Here is a 16,360-nt window from a genome sequence, read left to right on the forward strand (position 1 = left end):
TTGCTCATAATTGTCTGAAATTTCACTTAAAGCTAAAGAGTAAGAGTAGGGTTTCAAGCCTATCGAGTGTTTTAAATTCAAATGTTCAAATTAGGTTTAAAAAGAGGAAACAGTCTTATTCTCCTGGTCTTGATTCTCCATCTCTCTTTGTTTAACTACATTAAAGTAATAGAATAGTGTTTAGTGCTCTCCACATTGTCCCCGTTTTACATGCCCAGGAGGGCCTTGCGTTAAGAATGAGGTCTTGTGTGCTTCCCTGATGGCGTAGTGGTTAAGAATCCGCCTGCCAATGCAGGGGACACAGGTTCGATCCCTGGTCCAGGAAGATCCCACATGCCACGGAGCAGCTAAGCCTGTGTGCCACAACTACTGACCCTGTGCTCTAGAGCCCGCGAGCCACAACTACTGAGCCCACGTGCTGCAACTACTGAGCCTGCACTCTGGAGCCCACGTGACACAGCTACTGAAGCCTGTGTGCCTACAGCCTGTGCTCCACAACAAGAGAAGCCACTGCCATGAGAAGCGCATGCACCACAACAAAGAGTAGCCCCCACTAGCCGCGACTAGAGAAAGCCGCACGCAGCAACGAAGACCCAGCGCAGCCATAAATAAATAGATAGATAGATAGATAGACGCAGCCATAAATAAATAGATAGATAGGTAGGTAGGTAGATTGATGGAAAGAAAATGCATGGTATTAAAAAAAAGAGTGAGGCCTCGTCTTCATTTCTGTTTCAAGTTCCTGTTTATTTCCCTCTCTTCCAGGAAACAAATGTACTTGGATTTAAAGGCCCGAGGAAAATGTCTGTGGTCATCCCAGGGATGAATATGAATCATGAACGCATCCCATTTCAGCCACGAAATGTGAGTAAAGAGCATATTTCATCAACAAAGGGCTCTAACACCGACACTGCGATACAGGCAAGGTGAACAGGAAAAAGTGTTGATTGCTCCCGAGCTCAGCCTGGAGAGTGGCCCAGTCTTCCTGCGGAGAGCCAGCCCTCCAGACCCTTGGGGCAGGCGCTGTTGCTGACGTGGCTGATGTGCAGCCGCTGGCTCTGCCAAGAGAAACGCTGGTGATAGATTCTCTACGAATCCAACAAAGCCGGCTTAGTGTTGGCTCTGCTTCTGTTTTACTTTCTGAAACGTAGGAGATAGGCCCCTGCTCTGCTTCCCACCTCACAGCCTTGAGGGTGAGCGCTTTGCGATGGTCCTCAGCACACACTCCTCTCCTACAGGACCGCGAGAGCTTGCTTTCCAAGTGGCAGAGCAAAGCCATGGAGAACTTGATCGAGCTGCACAACAAGTCCCCCGTCTGGAACGATGACACCCAGTCCTACGTCCTGAACTTCCACGGCCGGGTCACTCAGGCCTCTGTGAAGAACTTCCAGATAGTCCACGAAAATGACCGTAAGCCCCGGGAAGAGAGGTGTTCTGGCAGGATTCGGAAATGAGCATTGCCCTTCGTTGGTAGGAAGTTATACTCAGGAGAGCATGATTTAAGAAAGAAATGACCTCCTCGGAAAGACAGAGCTACAGTCTTGCCGTCAGCCGTCTGAGCTGCTGAGTTGAGGGCAGGAGCGTGTGGGGGGTCTCTTGTGGCAACCGGAGGGGTCCTCGGGGTGCTGCTCGGGGGACAGGCAGAGGCCCTTCCTCAGGAAAGGTTCTTGCCCTTCCGGCTCCCCACCCCCGAGCTTGCGCTGCCCCCCCCTTGCCCTTCCCTGCTGGTCCGGGCAGGGAGCCGAGCGGAGTCACAGCAGAGCCTTGGTCGTGCTCGGCAGGCGCTCTTGGTCAGGCCTCTTTCTATCTTTCTAAGCGTTTCCCATTTTAAAGAGACCTATCTGGAGGGTGTCTTCCTTCCCTCCTGACCTCCTGATCTCTCTCTGTCTCTAGCTGACTACATAGTCATGCAGTTTGGGCGTGTGGCCGACGACGTGTTCACCCTGGACTTCAACTACCCACTGTGCGCGCTCCAGGCCTTCGCCATCGGGCTCTCCAGCTTCGACAGCAAGCTGGCCTGTGAATGACAGCCGAGCAGGTGCCGTGCTTTCTCTCTGCAGAGCTTTCTGGAGCAAGTAGCCGCCGCCCTTGCGCGTGCCCAGGACACGGAGAGTGACAGGCCCCCCCTTTGGAATGGTCCCTGAAAGTATGTATGTAGATGTGCACAGATGCACATACGTGTGTGTACACATATATGTACACACACACCCCTTCTCGGGGTCTCACAGCCCTGGTCAGGGGTCACAGCTTGACTCGGTTGAGAGACTGTCCAGAGTTCACGGTGACGGTGAAGAGTCAGAGCCCCGTTCCTGGCAACTTGCAGCCAGGAGCAGCTTCTCATACTTCACTACTTGGGTCTCTTGTTTTGCAGAGCTTTGCAGAGAGGGACATTCCCTGAATTACCGTTAGTCTCCAGGTCTGCAGGGTTTTTCTGTTCAGTGGGCAGCGGGCTGGTCCCGGCTGCAGGGTGTCTCTGCCCCCTGTGGGCTTGGCCATCTTCCAGAACGGCCGTGTCGTGAGAGCAGCTGAGCGGGGGCGGCGTCTCCAGGAAGTGCAGGCCTGCAGGTCGGATCTGAAGCGGTGCCCGGCCCCATCCGCTGTGACACAGCCTTGTCTTTGCTTTGGCCACGGTGGTCTCCAGAGTGTCATTTACCGTCGGTGGTCATTCCTCACCCATGGCGGGCGGGGCCCTGGGAGAAGCGCTCCTGTCTGCCGTCTCTGCGGGCGAGTGTGGTGCCCGTTGCCCAGAGGCAGCCACGGTCCCTCAGCTCGGGAGGCGCCGTGTCACGGTCCCCCTTCCCTGAGGGCCGGCCAGCTGGCTGCGGTCTCAGAGTGGCTCTGGCCCAGTTCGTGATCAGTGATGCGAGCGATTTACGTACTTGTCCTAATCGCAGGGCAGGCTGCGAGCAGAACCTCTAGAGGTGGCCTGGTCTGCTTACGACCGCGCGGGATTTGGCAGAGGTCTTCAGCATCTTCAGCCCAGGAGCGCGTGCGCGCTGGGTTACTGAGGAGCCCATAGTGCAGACTCGCCTGTAGCCCGCGTGGGGGGGGAGAGAACAGTGTGTGTGCAACTTGCCGTTGTCACTGTCCAGAGGAGCGAGGGGCGGGCCTGGCTGCCAGCGCGCGGGCCTCGCTCCTTGGCTTGAGCGTCATTAGCCCCGAGGCCTGGCTCATCCTTGGCGTCCTGTCGCGTCCTGTCGCTTTTCCTCACAGGTTGTAAGAGTTTTGCCAAGTCCTTCACATCGTTAGCCTCTCCCAGCAGATCACACGGCTCTGCTGCTCGTTCACGGCCTCCGAGCGTCCCGGAGCGCCGCGAGCTCTGCACCGGTGTCGTGCGCCGAGCTGCCTGCCAGCCTGGGGCCGGCCGTCGGCGGCTTTCGCGTCATCCTGTCCCTTCCGGGACTTCCTTTCTGTCCCTGCTCCGTGTCCCTGCTCCGCAGCAAAGAGCAGCGGGAAGGAAAGAGACCCGGGGGGCGGCAGAGCCGCGGCTCACCCCCGGGTAGGTCCCGCCCGCCTGCGCTGACACGGCCGCTTCCCCTCAAGTGCCTCACGCCTCAGGTGCCCACCGGGCCCGCGGACCGCCGACCGGCGCCGAGAACGGACGGCTGCTCCCTCGTGTCCTGTCGGGGAATCTGAAGCGTCTGGGGAAGGGGAGCCGCGGGGGGGTCTGACCCCGCTTCCTCCCGCCCCCGCCGCGGCAGGACAGCCCGGCGCCGTGTCCTTCCCGCTTGAGCGTGCAGGTGACCGCTTTTACGTGAATCGTATTTATACCTTTTGTATGCTACGGAAATAAAAAGGGATTTGTATAAAACGTGAGTGTTGCGTTCTTCTCTCAGGCTCCTGTCCCTCCCCTGCCTCCTACCGCCACGCTCTGTCACAATAATCACGCCGCTTGGCAACAGCGAACCAGTCAGTTCTTTGAAGCCAAGTGGCTGTCACCAAAGTTTTCATGCAGGTGGAGCGGGATCCGCGTCCTGGCGACGCCGAGAGTGTCCCGGGCAGGTGACGGGGCTGAGGCTGAGCAGGGGCGCCAGAGGGCAGCCGCCCGCGCCGTCAGCCTCCTGGCTCAGCTGCGTTGGTGGTGCTTCCTGATTCCGCCGCAGAGCAAAGTAAACACCTGATAGCGACAGGGACCCCACGTCTTACCTCCGAGTGTTCACATTTCAAGCTTCCTTATACGGACGGGTTGAGAAAAGTGTGTTCACGAGTCTTGCCGGGCCTTGCTGCCCTCGGTGTCACGGGGATGGTCGAGTGGCGTGCAAGGCAGCAGGAAGAGCCCAAAGAGCAGGAGGGGAGCCAGAGGCGGCCTGATTTCTGTGGCTTGGCTTCTCTTCCACGTGATTCTTCGTGGCCAGACAGGTTATTTGCAACACAGCTTTGTACACTTTTCAGTGGCCAGGAATATCAGTGGTCGTTGACACGAAAGACACCAGCAAGTGGTGTTTCAGCGTCTAAACAGGACTGCAAAAAGCTCTTTTTGATTAGAAGGTTAGTAGGTGAGAAAAAGGAATGAATGAGAATCAATTCCCTTCCTTTCTGTTTCTTTCTCGTTTTTGGCTTGTGGGATGTTAATTCCCCAGTCAGGGATCGAACCCATGCCCCCTGCATTGGGAGTGCAGAGCCCTAACCATTGGACAGCCAGGGAATTACCAATTCCCCTCCTTTAGGCAGCAGCACGGGTGCAGAAATAAAGTGACGGTTCCACTCAGAGTCCCTGGGTTCTGGCCCTTTTCCTGCCAGTGATTTGCCAACGTGCGCCCTCTGTAGATGGAGAGGTTTTGAGTTACCTGATCTCCTGTTTCTGGGTGATAAGAGTGCTGGCAGCCACCCGGAATTCCCGAGCGTGTTTTGAATCGAGGTCTCTGCTTCTCTCCTGGACAGCTACGTGCTGTTCGCAGCTGGAGAGGCCTGGAGAGGAGCCCCTGGAGGCTGGAGCTAAGGGCCTAGAGAGGGGAGACAGGAACGCGGGAGCGCGCGCCGTGGGAGGGCGTGGCCGCGCCGAGGAAGCCGCCCCTCCCAACCGCCGGCTGCATCTTGCTCCACAGAGAAAACTCGGGGGCGTTGCGAGCTGCCCCGATCCGCAGAGTGGCTCCTGCCCGTGTGCTCGCGCCACGTGTGCCACGCCTCCAGCCCCTGGTCCTCCTAAACTTCCCCACGTAGACCCCCGCCGGGGGCTCGCCCAGGACTGGTTAGATTCTGCACCGCCCCTCACATTTCTTGGCCAGGTGCGCATGTGGGCTAGTTTTGCCCCCTCTCCCCGCTTCGGTCTCCTAGCTATATCGTAGTCAGCGTGTACCCTTCGCAGGTCCTACAACTCTTCCGTCTCCAAAACCCGGGGGTGGGGGCATGGGGGCATGGGGATGCCGCTGTCAGCGCTGTTTTCAGGCAAAGCTGTCCCGGAACCACGGGCAGCTCCCTGGCACCACCTACTGACCCGGGGGGCACATGACAAGTGCATTAACACGATGAGCGCAAGTTCTGCAACCCAGATGAGGCGACTTCACAGTGGACCCTGTGGTCATGACTCTCTTGAAGGTCTGGGGACAGTAGCATTTGTGGAGTGTAGAAAGTGGAGGAATTCCGGGCAGAACGCGTGGGCTCTGGCCCCCAATGCCTAGGCATTTGGTGTAGGAGAGGGGCAAATATCAATATTATCATTTTTATTAATGTTTTAAAATGGGATAATGCATTTCGGTTGACTATTTTAGCCACGCAGTTACGCAAAATGGTTTATAAATGCTCATGAAGCAATTTAAGGTGGTTTTCCAGGGACCCTGGTGAGAGGAAAGAAAAACAGCATGGCTTTACTGGGTAACTAAACATACCCTGTGTTCTGGTCTCAGGCCTGAGCTACCTCACCTTCCTTACTTTGTACCCATCTCTCCTTTCCTACTCGAAAGGACAGCCTAGGCAAAACAAACAAACAAAGCAAAACAACAAGAAAAGTAGCCCTGATGTTAATGGAAGTTTCTGCAATAGTTCAAATATGAAAGGGGCCTCCGTGATTCTCCGCCTCTGCCAGGCCCTTTGGTCCGTCAGGCCCAAGCTCCTTTGCACGGGGCAAGGCTGAGGCCCAGGAGGCCAGGTGCAATAAGAGTGTACCACGTAGAGGGTAGAGCTGGTGGGCCAGGGTGATGGTGGGACTTTTCCTGGTCTGTTCCAACCTTTTATTACACATTTTGGCATAATATACTGCTTCTCCAGCCTCAGGGTTTTAACATCTGGTTAAGCACTATCTACCCAGGTTCTGTCCCTTGTGATTTTCAAGGCCTCCAAGAATAATCAGTACTCTGGGGGCAGGAAGGTCAGGAATGAAGGATGGTCTGAGACGAAAGGAGGGTGACCGAAAGAGGGGGGCTGGCAGTTAGATCAAGATTTTCAGGGTGGGTTTAAATGCAATTTTTTAGGGTACTGATGCATGCTCAGGACAGACTCCATCAGGGTAAGATTGAAGGATGCCCCTAAAAATACGTCCTGATTTTGCCTTTGGTCAGTCTGCTGTGATTCTGTATCAGAGAGAGAGAGAGAGAGAGAGAGAGAGAGAGAGAGACAAATTTTAAATAGTAATAATTTCATATTATTTAAAACACTTTTTTAGATTATACACTTAAAGCCTCCGCCCATATCTGTCCCCTTCTTGTTTCCCTTGCCCCGTACTTTTATAGTTGACCACTTTTAGTTTCCAGTGTATCTTTCCAGTATTTCTTTGTGCAAAAATAAAAATGTATTTGTCATTTCCCACTCTTTGTGCACAAAAGGTAGCACACTATATACTCGGTTCAGTAGCTTGCTTTTTTTGTTGTTGTTCCTTTGGCCATGCCATGTGGCACGTGGGCTCTTGGTTCCCTGACCAAGGATGAAGCCCCCAGCCCTGCAGTGGAAGCACGAGTCTTAACCACTGGACCGCCAGGGAGTGCCCACACCTTTATGCTCGGCGTCTCCACAGTCCTCAGGTCTCCCCTTCGCTCCGCAGGTGTCATCTACCTGCCCGCCAAGCATCTCCTTTTGGACGGCTGACAGCTGTGCTCTCCGGCACCCTCGCCACTAGTCACGTGGAACTAGTAAAGTTAATTAAAATTCAGTCAACTAGCTGCATTTCAAGGGCTCAGGAGCCATATGTGGGCCCATGCCTACCATATTGGACAGCACGGATAAAGAACACTTCATCATTCTAGAATGATCTGTCGGAGAACGTGGGTCCACAGAAACCTCAACTTCGGGCTTCCGAAAATGTAACCGTCTTCTCACCAGATGTCATTCTCCGGGGAAGTTGTGCTGGTCCAACTTCCCCATTGGAATGTCAGTAGCTTGGGGGCAGGGCTGTGACATTTCTGTTCATCCCTAGTGCCTACCTGGCACAGCGCCAAGGACATCACACATGCTCAGTCAACGTGGGATGGAAACATGAGTGATAGACGACTGAGGCCCAGACTCTAAGGGTCCTCAGGGCCATGATTCGTATCGGCCGAGCTGTTGTTTGAACCTGGGTTAGTTTAATTCCCCAGTAAGGACCTAATATGTGACTTTCGTTAACTTTCATTTTCAAACTTTTGTATCAGAGTCGCTGAAAATGAAACTTTTAACAATTAGACTGGAGGAAGCCTTTCCCCCCTTTTGATTTTTTCCAGGAAGCTCCTGGATATCCAGACCCTAAAGACCCCCTGGGACCCTCAGAGAAATTCTGAGAACCGTATGGAGAAGCCTTCACCCTCTGGGCTCCAGAAACCAAGAGTTTTGTGTCAGTCTGGAAATACACCGAATTAGTTTGCTCGGGCTGCCAACAAAGTACCACAGACTGGGTGGCTTGAACAGAAATTCATTTCTCATAGTTCTGGAGGCTAGAAGTCCAAGATCAAGGTGTAGACAGGTTTGGTTTCTCCTGAGGCCTCTCTCCGTGGCCTACAGATGGCCATCCTCTCCCTGTGTCCTCTGTGAGAAGTCTGTGTCCTAATCTCTCTCATAAGGAGGATTAGGATGGGCCCGAATCCAGGCAGACTGGACTAGCGCCCATCCTAAAGACCCCATTTTAACTTCACCTCTTGGAAGACATCTCCAGATCCAGTCGCATTCTGAGGTGCTGGGGATTAGGACTTCAACGTAAGGAACTGGGGGTTGGGGTGAGGAGGACAAGTCAGCCCCTAGCACACACTGCCCCCTAGATGGTAGACCCGGAGTCTATTCTTGCCCACATTTCTCTTGGATGAAGACATAATAAAATTAATGTGATGCTTTTCAAATCACAGACTGCTTTTATTCTACAGATGAAATAAAAGACTCCAGCTTTGATAAAGGTGGGTCTGTTTTGTCCTTCAAAACGCAAGGTGCAGTTCAGGTGGTAGGGAGTGAAGAGTCTTCTTAAGGAAAAAAAAGCAAACAGAGGCAATTCCGTGGCGGTCCAGTTCTTAGGACCGCGCTTTCACTGCTGAGGGCGTGGGTTCGATCACTGGTCAGCAAGCCCTGTGGCACAGCCGGAAAAAGAAAGAAAGAAAGAAAGAAACACAGCGTGCGTGGGTTGAAAAGAAGAGGACCTGGGGTTGCAGTGACCGTACCCCCAGCACTGAGTCAGCAGCACCCTACTTTTGAAGCCCAGGAAGAGGGGGCATAGCTTTGGGGATATTTCAAAAGCAATATATTTCCTTTTACCTAAAGCCTAGGAAATAATCCTTCCTGGATTCTGCCCTTGTTAACTTCTTATTAGGCTATTAAATCCAGTTGTGGGTGTTTTTTTTTTTTTTTTTTAAGATGCGGAAAACTTAGGGCAGTGTTAGATATATAGTTCCAGTCACATCCCACCCCTTACCCCCCCAATTATAAAAGAAGTACAAGTTTGTTACAGAAAATAGAGAACAAAAAATGAGAAAGAGGAGCTTCCCTAGTGGTGCAGTGGTTGAGAATCCACCTGCCAATGCAGGGGACACGGGTTCGAGCTCTGGTCCGGGAAGATCCCACATGCCGCGGAGCAACTAAGCCCGTGTACCACGACTACTGAGCCTGCGCTCTAGAGCCCGTGAGCCACAACTACTGAGCCCGCATGCCACAACTACTGAAGCCCGTGAGCGCCTAGAGCCCGTGCTCCGCAACAAGAGAAGCCACCGCAATGAGAAGCCCGCGCACCGCAGCAAAGAGTAGTCCCCGCTCACAGCAACTAGAGAAAGCCTGTGCGCAGCAACGAAGACCCAACGCAGCCAAAAATAAATAAATAAAATTAATTAATTTTTAAAAAATGAGAAAGAAGGCCCCTAAATCTTCAACCTGTCAGAGATACTCACTGTAAGATACTTTTCCATTTATTTTTCAAAAGCAGGACACAGCATTGTAAATCAGCTATACTCTAATATAAAATAAAAAAAATAATAATAAAAAAACAGGATTGGGACTTCCCTGGCTGTCCCGTGGTTAGCACTCCGTGCTTCCGCTTCAGGGGGTCATGGGTTTGGTCCCCGGTGGGGGAACTAATATCCTGCATGCTGCACGGTGTGGCCTAAATAAATAAAACAGGATCATACTGTATACACTGTTTTTTTTTTTTTTTTTTGCGGTACGCGGGCCTCTCACTGCTGTGGCCTCTCCCGTTGCGGAGCACAGGCTCCGGACGCGCAGGCTCAGCGGCCACGGCTCACGGGCCCAGCCGCTCCGCGGCACGTGGGATCCTCCCGGACCGGGACACGAACCCGCGTCCCCTGCATCGGCAGGCGGACTCTCGACCACTGCGCCACCAGGGAAGCCCTATACTGTTTTTAAAAATCTGCTTTTCCACTTATTATATCATGCACACTTGTCTGGTTTATTTTTTTAAATCTTATTAATCGGGCTTCCCTGGTATCATATGGATAATTCAACTATGACCATGTGGGTTGAAAAAAATTTATTAAAGGAATGGAAATAATACCAAATGACACATGATAAAAGTAATTAATATGATTTTTGACTTTGATTTTGGAGAATAAACGACACAAATAGCCTCCACACATCAAACCCAGCTCTGACCACACCCGTGCCGTCTTCTTTCCACACAACTTTCGTGAAGCTCGACCAGGATCCATTTGTGGGTCCGGGTAAAGTGGCTGAGATCACGAGGAGGTGAGGTGAGGTGTGGATTTTATGGTGTAATTTGAGGGCAGCCATGTGCATCTCTCTAGCTCTATCCAGACATGAAATATTTCCACCAAGAGATTCATTCCTGAAGGTCAACAAATGAGTCCTGTCTCTTGAGAAATGTAAATAACCCCGAAAGGGCAGGCACGTGTGTAAAATCACAGTCTGTCTTTCACCTTCGGGACTTCTAAGAACTTTCCTTTATCCAGAGTGACCTCAACAGCTTGGGAATGGGAGATTCCTGAAGGCACAGAGCTCTCTAGAAGCCTGTGGGAGGCTGAGTTTCTGATCCTTTATGGTCTTGGATAGTTAGGGTCTGGAGGGAATAAGCCAGTCTGATCTCCAAATACCCTCTCAGCAGTGTGTGCTGAGCGGGCTGCCCGAAGGCTGCTTTCCTGTCTCCAAGGGACTCCGTCCTACCTTCCTCCCACCCCGCTGAGCCCAGCTGGACTGACCTTCCCAATCCAACACAGTCCTCTCTTTGTTGGAGTTCTTATCTTTGTTAATGGTACCACCAATCGTTCAGCTGTCAAAGTTCAGTGATTTTTGTCTCCTCTCTCACCTCACAGCCAACTTGGTCACCGTTTCTGTTGATTTTGCTTCTGGACTACTTCCTGGACCCCTTCCCTCATCCTCAGCCTCAGGACCACTACCCTGACTCCAATCCAGCCCTAACACCTGCAGTCCAGTCGAGGGGGGTCTTTCTGATGGAGGTGCCGATGCTGTTACACTTGTGTCCCAAGGGCCCTTTGGATGCCCCCTCTTCAGCACGGGATACAGTGATCTTACAACTGGCACCGCTGTTGTAATCCATCCTCCCCGCCTCCTGTTCTCCAGCCACACCAGCTTACTAGACTTTTCCTAAACTCCCCTCGTGTACAGGCTACCAGCCTTAGTGAGTCTTCCAGACCCAATTCAGCGAACTCTCATTTATCCTTCAAGAGCTAGAGCACGTCGCCTCTGCAACTTGGATTTCACTGTGCATTCCCTTGGGTTCCCCTATGGTGCTCAAGGCTCACGGACACAACAAATGGTTGTTACACTAAGTAGCCAGCGCTTACCGTTTGTGCGGCATTCGGTGCCTGCCCACCGTCCTGCGCTGCAGACTTTTCACGTGGACGAGGTGTGACCGAGCCCTGAGGTGACGCATCATTTACCAAGCAGACCAGAATTTATATCCAAATGAGACCTGCTTCCTTCAAAGTGTTCACCTTAAGAGACTGGATACTTTGTCCAGTGATGCTGTGATGACTCAAAACGCCTTTGGAACACCTCTCTTGGAAGCAACTTCAGCATTTATAGCACTTTCAAGATCCTCTGTGGTAGTGCGTTTCTGGTAACATTTATTATGCATTTATCTATCCCAGGCACCAAGCTGGAGCTGGGTGAAAGATAAGATAAATTGGACATTTACTGTGTCTCCAAGGAAGTTTCTGTTTGGTAAGGGACATAAGATCTGGACCCCAGGACAATACAGGGTTAAGTGATAAGGCTGAGATTGGATCTGATTTTTGGAAAAGGGCAGAAGTCCTTTGTTTTCAACTTCCCAACAAGGTGGATGACAGAGGTATGTGATTACACCCTGCATTGAAGCCAGGGTGTTCTGAAGACTTCCAAACAGAAGCGCAGTGATTCAGCCCAAACGCGATACAGTGATCTCCACAACAGGCACCGCTGCTGTCATTCATCGCGAGACTAAACCCACCTGGCGTGTTTAAGGCCGAGACTCCCCACTTTCTGGCGACGCTCCTCCACAGAGCGAGTCTTCCCGGCTAAATGGCAAACCCTGAGAGGGCAGGTGCTGAGGTCTTATCCTTCACTATTTTCGCAGTGTCGGGGGGCGCAAAACAGATGTGGGGTCAGGCTTAGACGCGTCTCCTGCCGCGTCACACGCCCGTCGCTTCGGGCATCCTCTCCCCAAGTGCGCCGCTCTCCGCGGGGACAGCGTCGCAGGTCCGCGCGGGGCGGAAGGGAACGCGGCTGAAAGGAACGTGCGCGGAGGGCACGCGTGTGCGCGCGGAGCTCCTGCGTCCTGGGCCCGGGAGCGGGGTCCCCGGCGGGCACCGCGGGGAAGGGAGCGGCTGCCCGCGCGCCGGACGTCCGCCCTCGCCCGTCCTCTCGGGGCCGGCGCGCAGGGAGAGGCGTGCTGGCGGCCGGGCGCGAGGCCAGAGGCCGGCCGGCGGGTCAGGGGGAAGGGTTCCGGCCTGGGCCGAGAGCGGGGGGCTGGCCAGGACCGGCGGGGAGCCGGGCCAGGGGAGGAGGAAGAGAGTCTGGGCCGAGATCAAAGGGGAAGCACGTGCGCGGGGCGGCGGCCGAAGCCGGAGCAGGGCGCCGAGGTCGCAGCCTCCAGTCCCCGCGGCCGCCCCCCGCCGGCGCCGCCCGCCCCGCGCGCGCGGCCCCTCCCCGCGGCCCAGTCTCCTCCCCGCGGGCCCGGGGCCGGGCCGCCACTCCCTCCGGCTCCCGCCCTCCGCCGCGCGCATCTCATTCCAGCCCTCATTCCTCACATTCCAGGCTTCCTCCTAGCAAACCCCGGGCCGGGGGCGGGCAGGGCCCGCAGCTCCCGGCTCCGCCGCGCGGCCGCGGCCCCCAGGTGAGTGGACCCGCCGCCGCGCCCCTCCGGCGCTCCCCGGGCGCGCTCTTCTTCCGGCCTCGGACCTGCGCTCCGGGCCCTCCGTCGCCCCTCCCGTCTCCCCTCTCCCACTTCCCTCCCTCCGCCCTCCTGCGCGCGCTCTGTTCCCCCGGCTCCCTTCCTCTCCCGTTGACTCACCCCGCCAGGAATAGGGATCGCCCGTGCTTTCCCGTCAGTCCCCTTCTGGGAAAACTCCTCCCTCCGCGAGCCCCGCTCCGCCCGGCTCCGCGCACCGGCCACCGCGCGCCGGACCCCGCGCACCGACGACCGCGCACCGGGCGCCGCGCGCCGAGTACCGCGCGCCGGGCGCGGCGAGAGCTGGGCTCGGGGCGGCGCGGGGTCGGCTCCGTCCCGCGACCCGCCTTCCTCCCCGCCCAGCCGATCGGCCCGGGTCCGGAGCCCGGGTCTCCGCTCGCTGACGCCCCGTCGCCCCTGCAGCGCCCTCGCCGGCCTCCCGGGACCTCCGCGGAGCCGCGGCTGGAAGAGCGGCGCCGGGGCGGACTCCGCGGGACTGGCCCCGCGCGCCCGCCCACCTCCCCGCACCCTGGGACCGGTAAGGCGGCGGCGCGGGAGGATCTCTCAGCCGGGACCGGACGCGGCGGCGAGTCGGGCACGTGGAGGCGCGCGGACCGCAGGGCCGGGGCGGGGGGAAGGGGAGCGCGCGGAGCCGAAAGGACCGGAGGCGGAGCCGAGGACGCCGGCGGCACCCGCGCCTCTTTTCTGCTGGGCGCCTCTAGGGCTCGGAAGGAGAGCCCTGGAGGCGGGTGCCTTGGCGGTTTGCGGTGCCGAGGCTTTGCGAGAGCGGAGGGGACCTCGGCCGAAGGTCGCCGCTCCCCAGGGCTTGAGAAGCCTGGTGCGTTCTACGCTGGGGCCCGGTGAGCTCCCAGGCCCCGAAGCGGATATTTCCCCGGCGGGCGGGCCGACCCGGGACCCGCGCCTCCGTGCACTCGTGTGTCAGGGGGTTCGGGCCGGGCCCGGAGGGTAAGTGAAGAGTTCACGTGGCGTCTGGCCGTCCTGCCTCCTTGGCTTCGAGTGTCTGTGAGGGTGACACCGGCTCACAGATGACTCACCTGGCTTCCAGGAGGCGGACTTGTTTGTGTTGAACGGGAGCGCGTTTCCACTCGAGAAGAGTTCTGCTTGTCCGAGAGCCGAGCGTCTCTGAGGACCTGCGAGATGCCACGTCTCTCGGTGTGCGTTTTCCCCGCGAGGATGTTGTTCCCGGGCGGGAGTGTCCTCGCTCCCTGCCGAAGCGGGGGCGGGAGACGGTGTCCCTGGTGGTGTGTGTACGGGAGTACTTGGCCGTGGGAGTGTGTGGCCCCCAGGCTCCGCTCGCCCTGGACCCGCGGAGCTGGAAGAAAGCTGTCCAGGCAGCTGTCTTTCCAGGGAGGTCGGTTTTGTTCTGCCCGGCAGAAAGTTAAGGGAAGTTGAGATTCTTGCCTTTCCTGGCGGTAGTGAGATTTGGGGATGTTTGTGCGGTTGGACCCCCCAGAAAGAGACCATTTTGAATCTTGAGATTTGTGTAGACAGTGCTTTTTATTTTACTTATTTATCTTTAACTTTTAAAAAGTTTTATGCAATTTTTAGAGGTAACTTTCCATGTCCAGTTGCAACAAAATATGGGCTATATTCCCTGTGTTGTACAACAAACACATCCTTGTAGCAGCCTATGGTACACTCAACAGCTTGTACCTCCCCTCCCCCTCCCCACTGGTAACCACCAGTTTGCTCATATCTATATCTGTGAGTCCTCCTCTTTTTTTGTCATATGCACTAGTTTGTTGTTTAAATTCCACATGTAAGTGATATCACACAGTATTTGTCTAGACAGTGCTTTTAAATTTGGCCCCAAGAGCAAGGAGGGGTCGAAGTACTTTCTCCCGGTGCGGCTCTCCTTAGAGCTGCCGGGGCAGAGCCAAGTGGACGAATCCTCCTTGAAGACCCGCTAGACCAGGAGGCACTGTCCTGAGCATTGTGGCAGGCTGGGAGGGAAGGCTGCCTCTGACTGGCCCGTTGACCTGTGAGCAGGACCTTGTGGGTATCTCTGTTTCCCCGTCTCTTCCTTTCTGCTCTGCTTTCTGTTTTCTCTCCTTTGGGGCTTCACCGTGTGAAACATTTTAGAGGAGGGAGCTGGGTAGGGCGAGAGCCACAATGCCCAAGAGATTGGCCGCAGTGTGAGATTGACAGCGCGTGGTGCGGATGGGTGGGGGCAACGCAGGCCGACCCCTTATCGAGTTCCTTCTTCCAGATGCTGTGGGCATAATGTTTATGGCTTCTGGAAAGGAAGGGACCAGACACTGCCAGGGGGTGGGGACTCGCCGCCCCTCCTCCACGCGCCCTGAGGACACGGGTGTGCTGCTGGGGGCCACCTCCCCCCTCACCGGCTCAGGCCAGGTGTGGGTGGGGCTTCGAGGGCGTCTGGTCTAAAGATGGAGTAGAGCGGGTTCAGGTTTGGGGTCACACGCAACCAGGGTATAAATCCTGACAGTTGCTCGCTACGTTTAAGGCTTCAGGCTCGGTTTCCTGATGGGTTATATGGGAGAAGTTCATTAGCATCTATCGGAAAAGTTGGTGGTGAAAATTCAGTGTTTGCAGAGCACCTCGCACCGTGCCCGGCACAGCCAGAGGCGCAGCAGCCAGTGTTTCCTAAGCCTGTTTCAGCATAGAACCCCTTTTTTTCCTGGGAACTTCTCTGAACACCCTTTGCTAAACCCTGCCCTGCCATTCATGTTTATTTAGTCAGATGGCTTGAGTGCTGTATGCCGGGCCCTACAGGCTTCTTCTCTCAGACTTAGGAAGCAGGGTCGCTAGTGGCCCAGGTGGAGGTGGGAGCCCGGCTTTGTCACCGCAGAGCACAGGGTCTCCGACCCCTATGTTCTCATTACTGTTTTGCCTTGACCCCGGGGTGAACTTGCTGAACAGTAGTGAACTCTAATGTCAGCACCCAACTCGCTCATTTTAAAGATGAGGAGCATCCACTACAGAGAACGGTACAGAGCTTCCTTAAAAAACTAAAAATATATGGTCCAGCAATCCCATGCCTGGCATATATCCAGAGAAAACTATAATTCGAAATGATACATGTACCCCAGTGTTCACAGCAGCACCATTTACAATAGCCAAGACATGGAAGCAACTTAAATGTCCATTGACAGATGAATGGATAAAGAAGATGTGGTAGATATATATATATATATATATATATATATATATATATATATATATATATATATATATATATATACTGGAATATTACTCAGCCATAAAAAAGAAGGAAATAATGCCATTTGCAGCAACATGGATGGACCTGGAGATTATCATAGTAAGTGAAGTACGTCAGACAGAGAAAGACAAATACCATATGATACCACTTATATGTGGAATCTAAAAAATGGTACAAAAGAACTTATTTACAAAACAGGAATAGACTCGCGGACATAGAAAACAAGCATATGCTTACCAAAGGGGAAAGGGGTGGGGGAGGGATAAATTAGGAGTTTGGGATTAGCAGAAACACACTGCTGTATATAAAATACATAAACAACAGGACCTACTGTATAGCCCAGGGAACTATATTCAGTATCCTATAATGGAAAAGAATCTAAAAAAGAATATATATACACACAGAATAACTGAATC

At 54.6% G+C, this 16,360-nt stretch overlaps 2 protein-coding genes and 1 long non-coding RNA gene across 18 annotated transcripts in view; 2 read left to right on the forward strand and 1 right to left on the reverse strand.

The window, feature by feature from the left end:
- Window positions 1–3,811, forward strand: part of TULP3 (TUB like protein 3) — a 37,752-nt gene extending 33,941 nt beyond the window's left edge. For 3 of the 5 annotated variants that reach the window (XM_059081361.2, XM_067008540.1, XM_067008543.1), the window contains 3 exons: window positions 766–864; window positions 1,239–1,410; window positions 1,894–3,811. In XM_059081361.2, the coding sequence (XP_058937344.1) occupies window positions 766–864; window positions 1,239–1,410; window positions 1,894–2,027 (405 nt within the window). In that variant the 3' untranslated portion in view covers window positions 2,028–3,811. The remainder of the gene's footprint in view (window positions 1–765; window positions 865–1,238; window positions 1,411–1,893) is intronic. The other 2 variants (XM_067008542.1, XM_067008541.1) reach the window with 1 other exon arrangement.
- On the reverse strand, window positions 723–12,994 carry LOC131766734 (uncharacterized). Of its 3 annotated transcripts, none has more exons than XR_010835728.1 (6): window positions 12,863–12,994; window positions 11,801–11,914; window positions 11,157–11,476; window positions 4,788–6,506; window positions 4,147–4,461; window positions 723–3,781 (listed from the first exon to the last, which is right to left on the reverse strand). It is a non-coding gene; the product is annotated as an uncharacterized lncRNA (long non-coding RNA). The 3 variants fall into 3 exon arrangements; XR_010835727.1 differs by lacking the exon at window positions 12,863–12,994 and adding an exon at window positions 9,270–9,331 and having other exon boundaries at window positions 11,801–12,179; XR_010835726.1 differs by lacking the exon at window positions 12,863–12,994 and having other exon boundaries at window positions 11,801–12,179.
- TEAD4 (TEA domain transcription factor 4) overlaps window positions 12,511–16,360 on the forward strand; it is a 69,545-nt gene continuing 65,695 nt past the window's right edge. For 2 of the 10 annotated variants that reach the window (XM_067008535.1, XM_067008536.1), the window contains exon 1: window positions 13,376–13,705. The gene's annotated coding sequence lies outside the window, so the exon portion shown is untranslated. Of the gene's footprint in view, window positions 12,686–13,035; window positions 13,278–13,375; window positions 13,706–16,360 lie in introns of those variants that run through there. The other 8 variants (XM_067008534.1, XM_067008533.1, XM_067008537.1 and 5 more) reach the window with 8 other exon arrangements.

This window comes from Kogia breviceps, chromosome 12, assembly GCF_026419965.1.
Source record: "Kogia breviceps isolate mKogBre1 chromosome 12, mKogBre1 haplotype 1, whole genome shotgun sequence".
Taxonomy (NCBI): Eukaryota; Metazoa; Chordata; class Mammalia; order Artiodactyla; family Physeteridae; genus Kogia; species Kogia breviceps.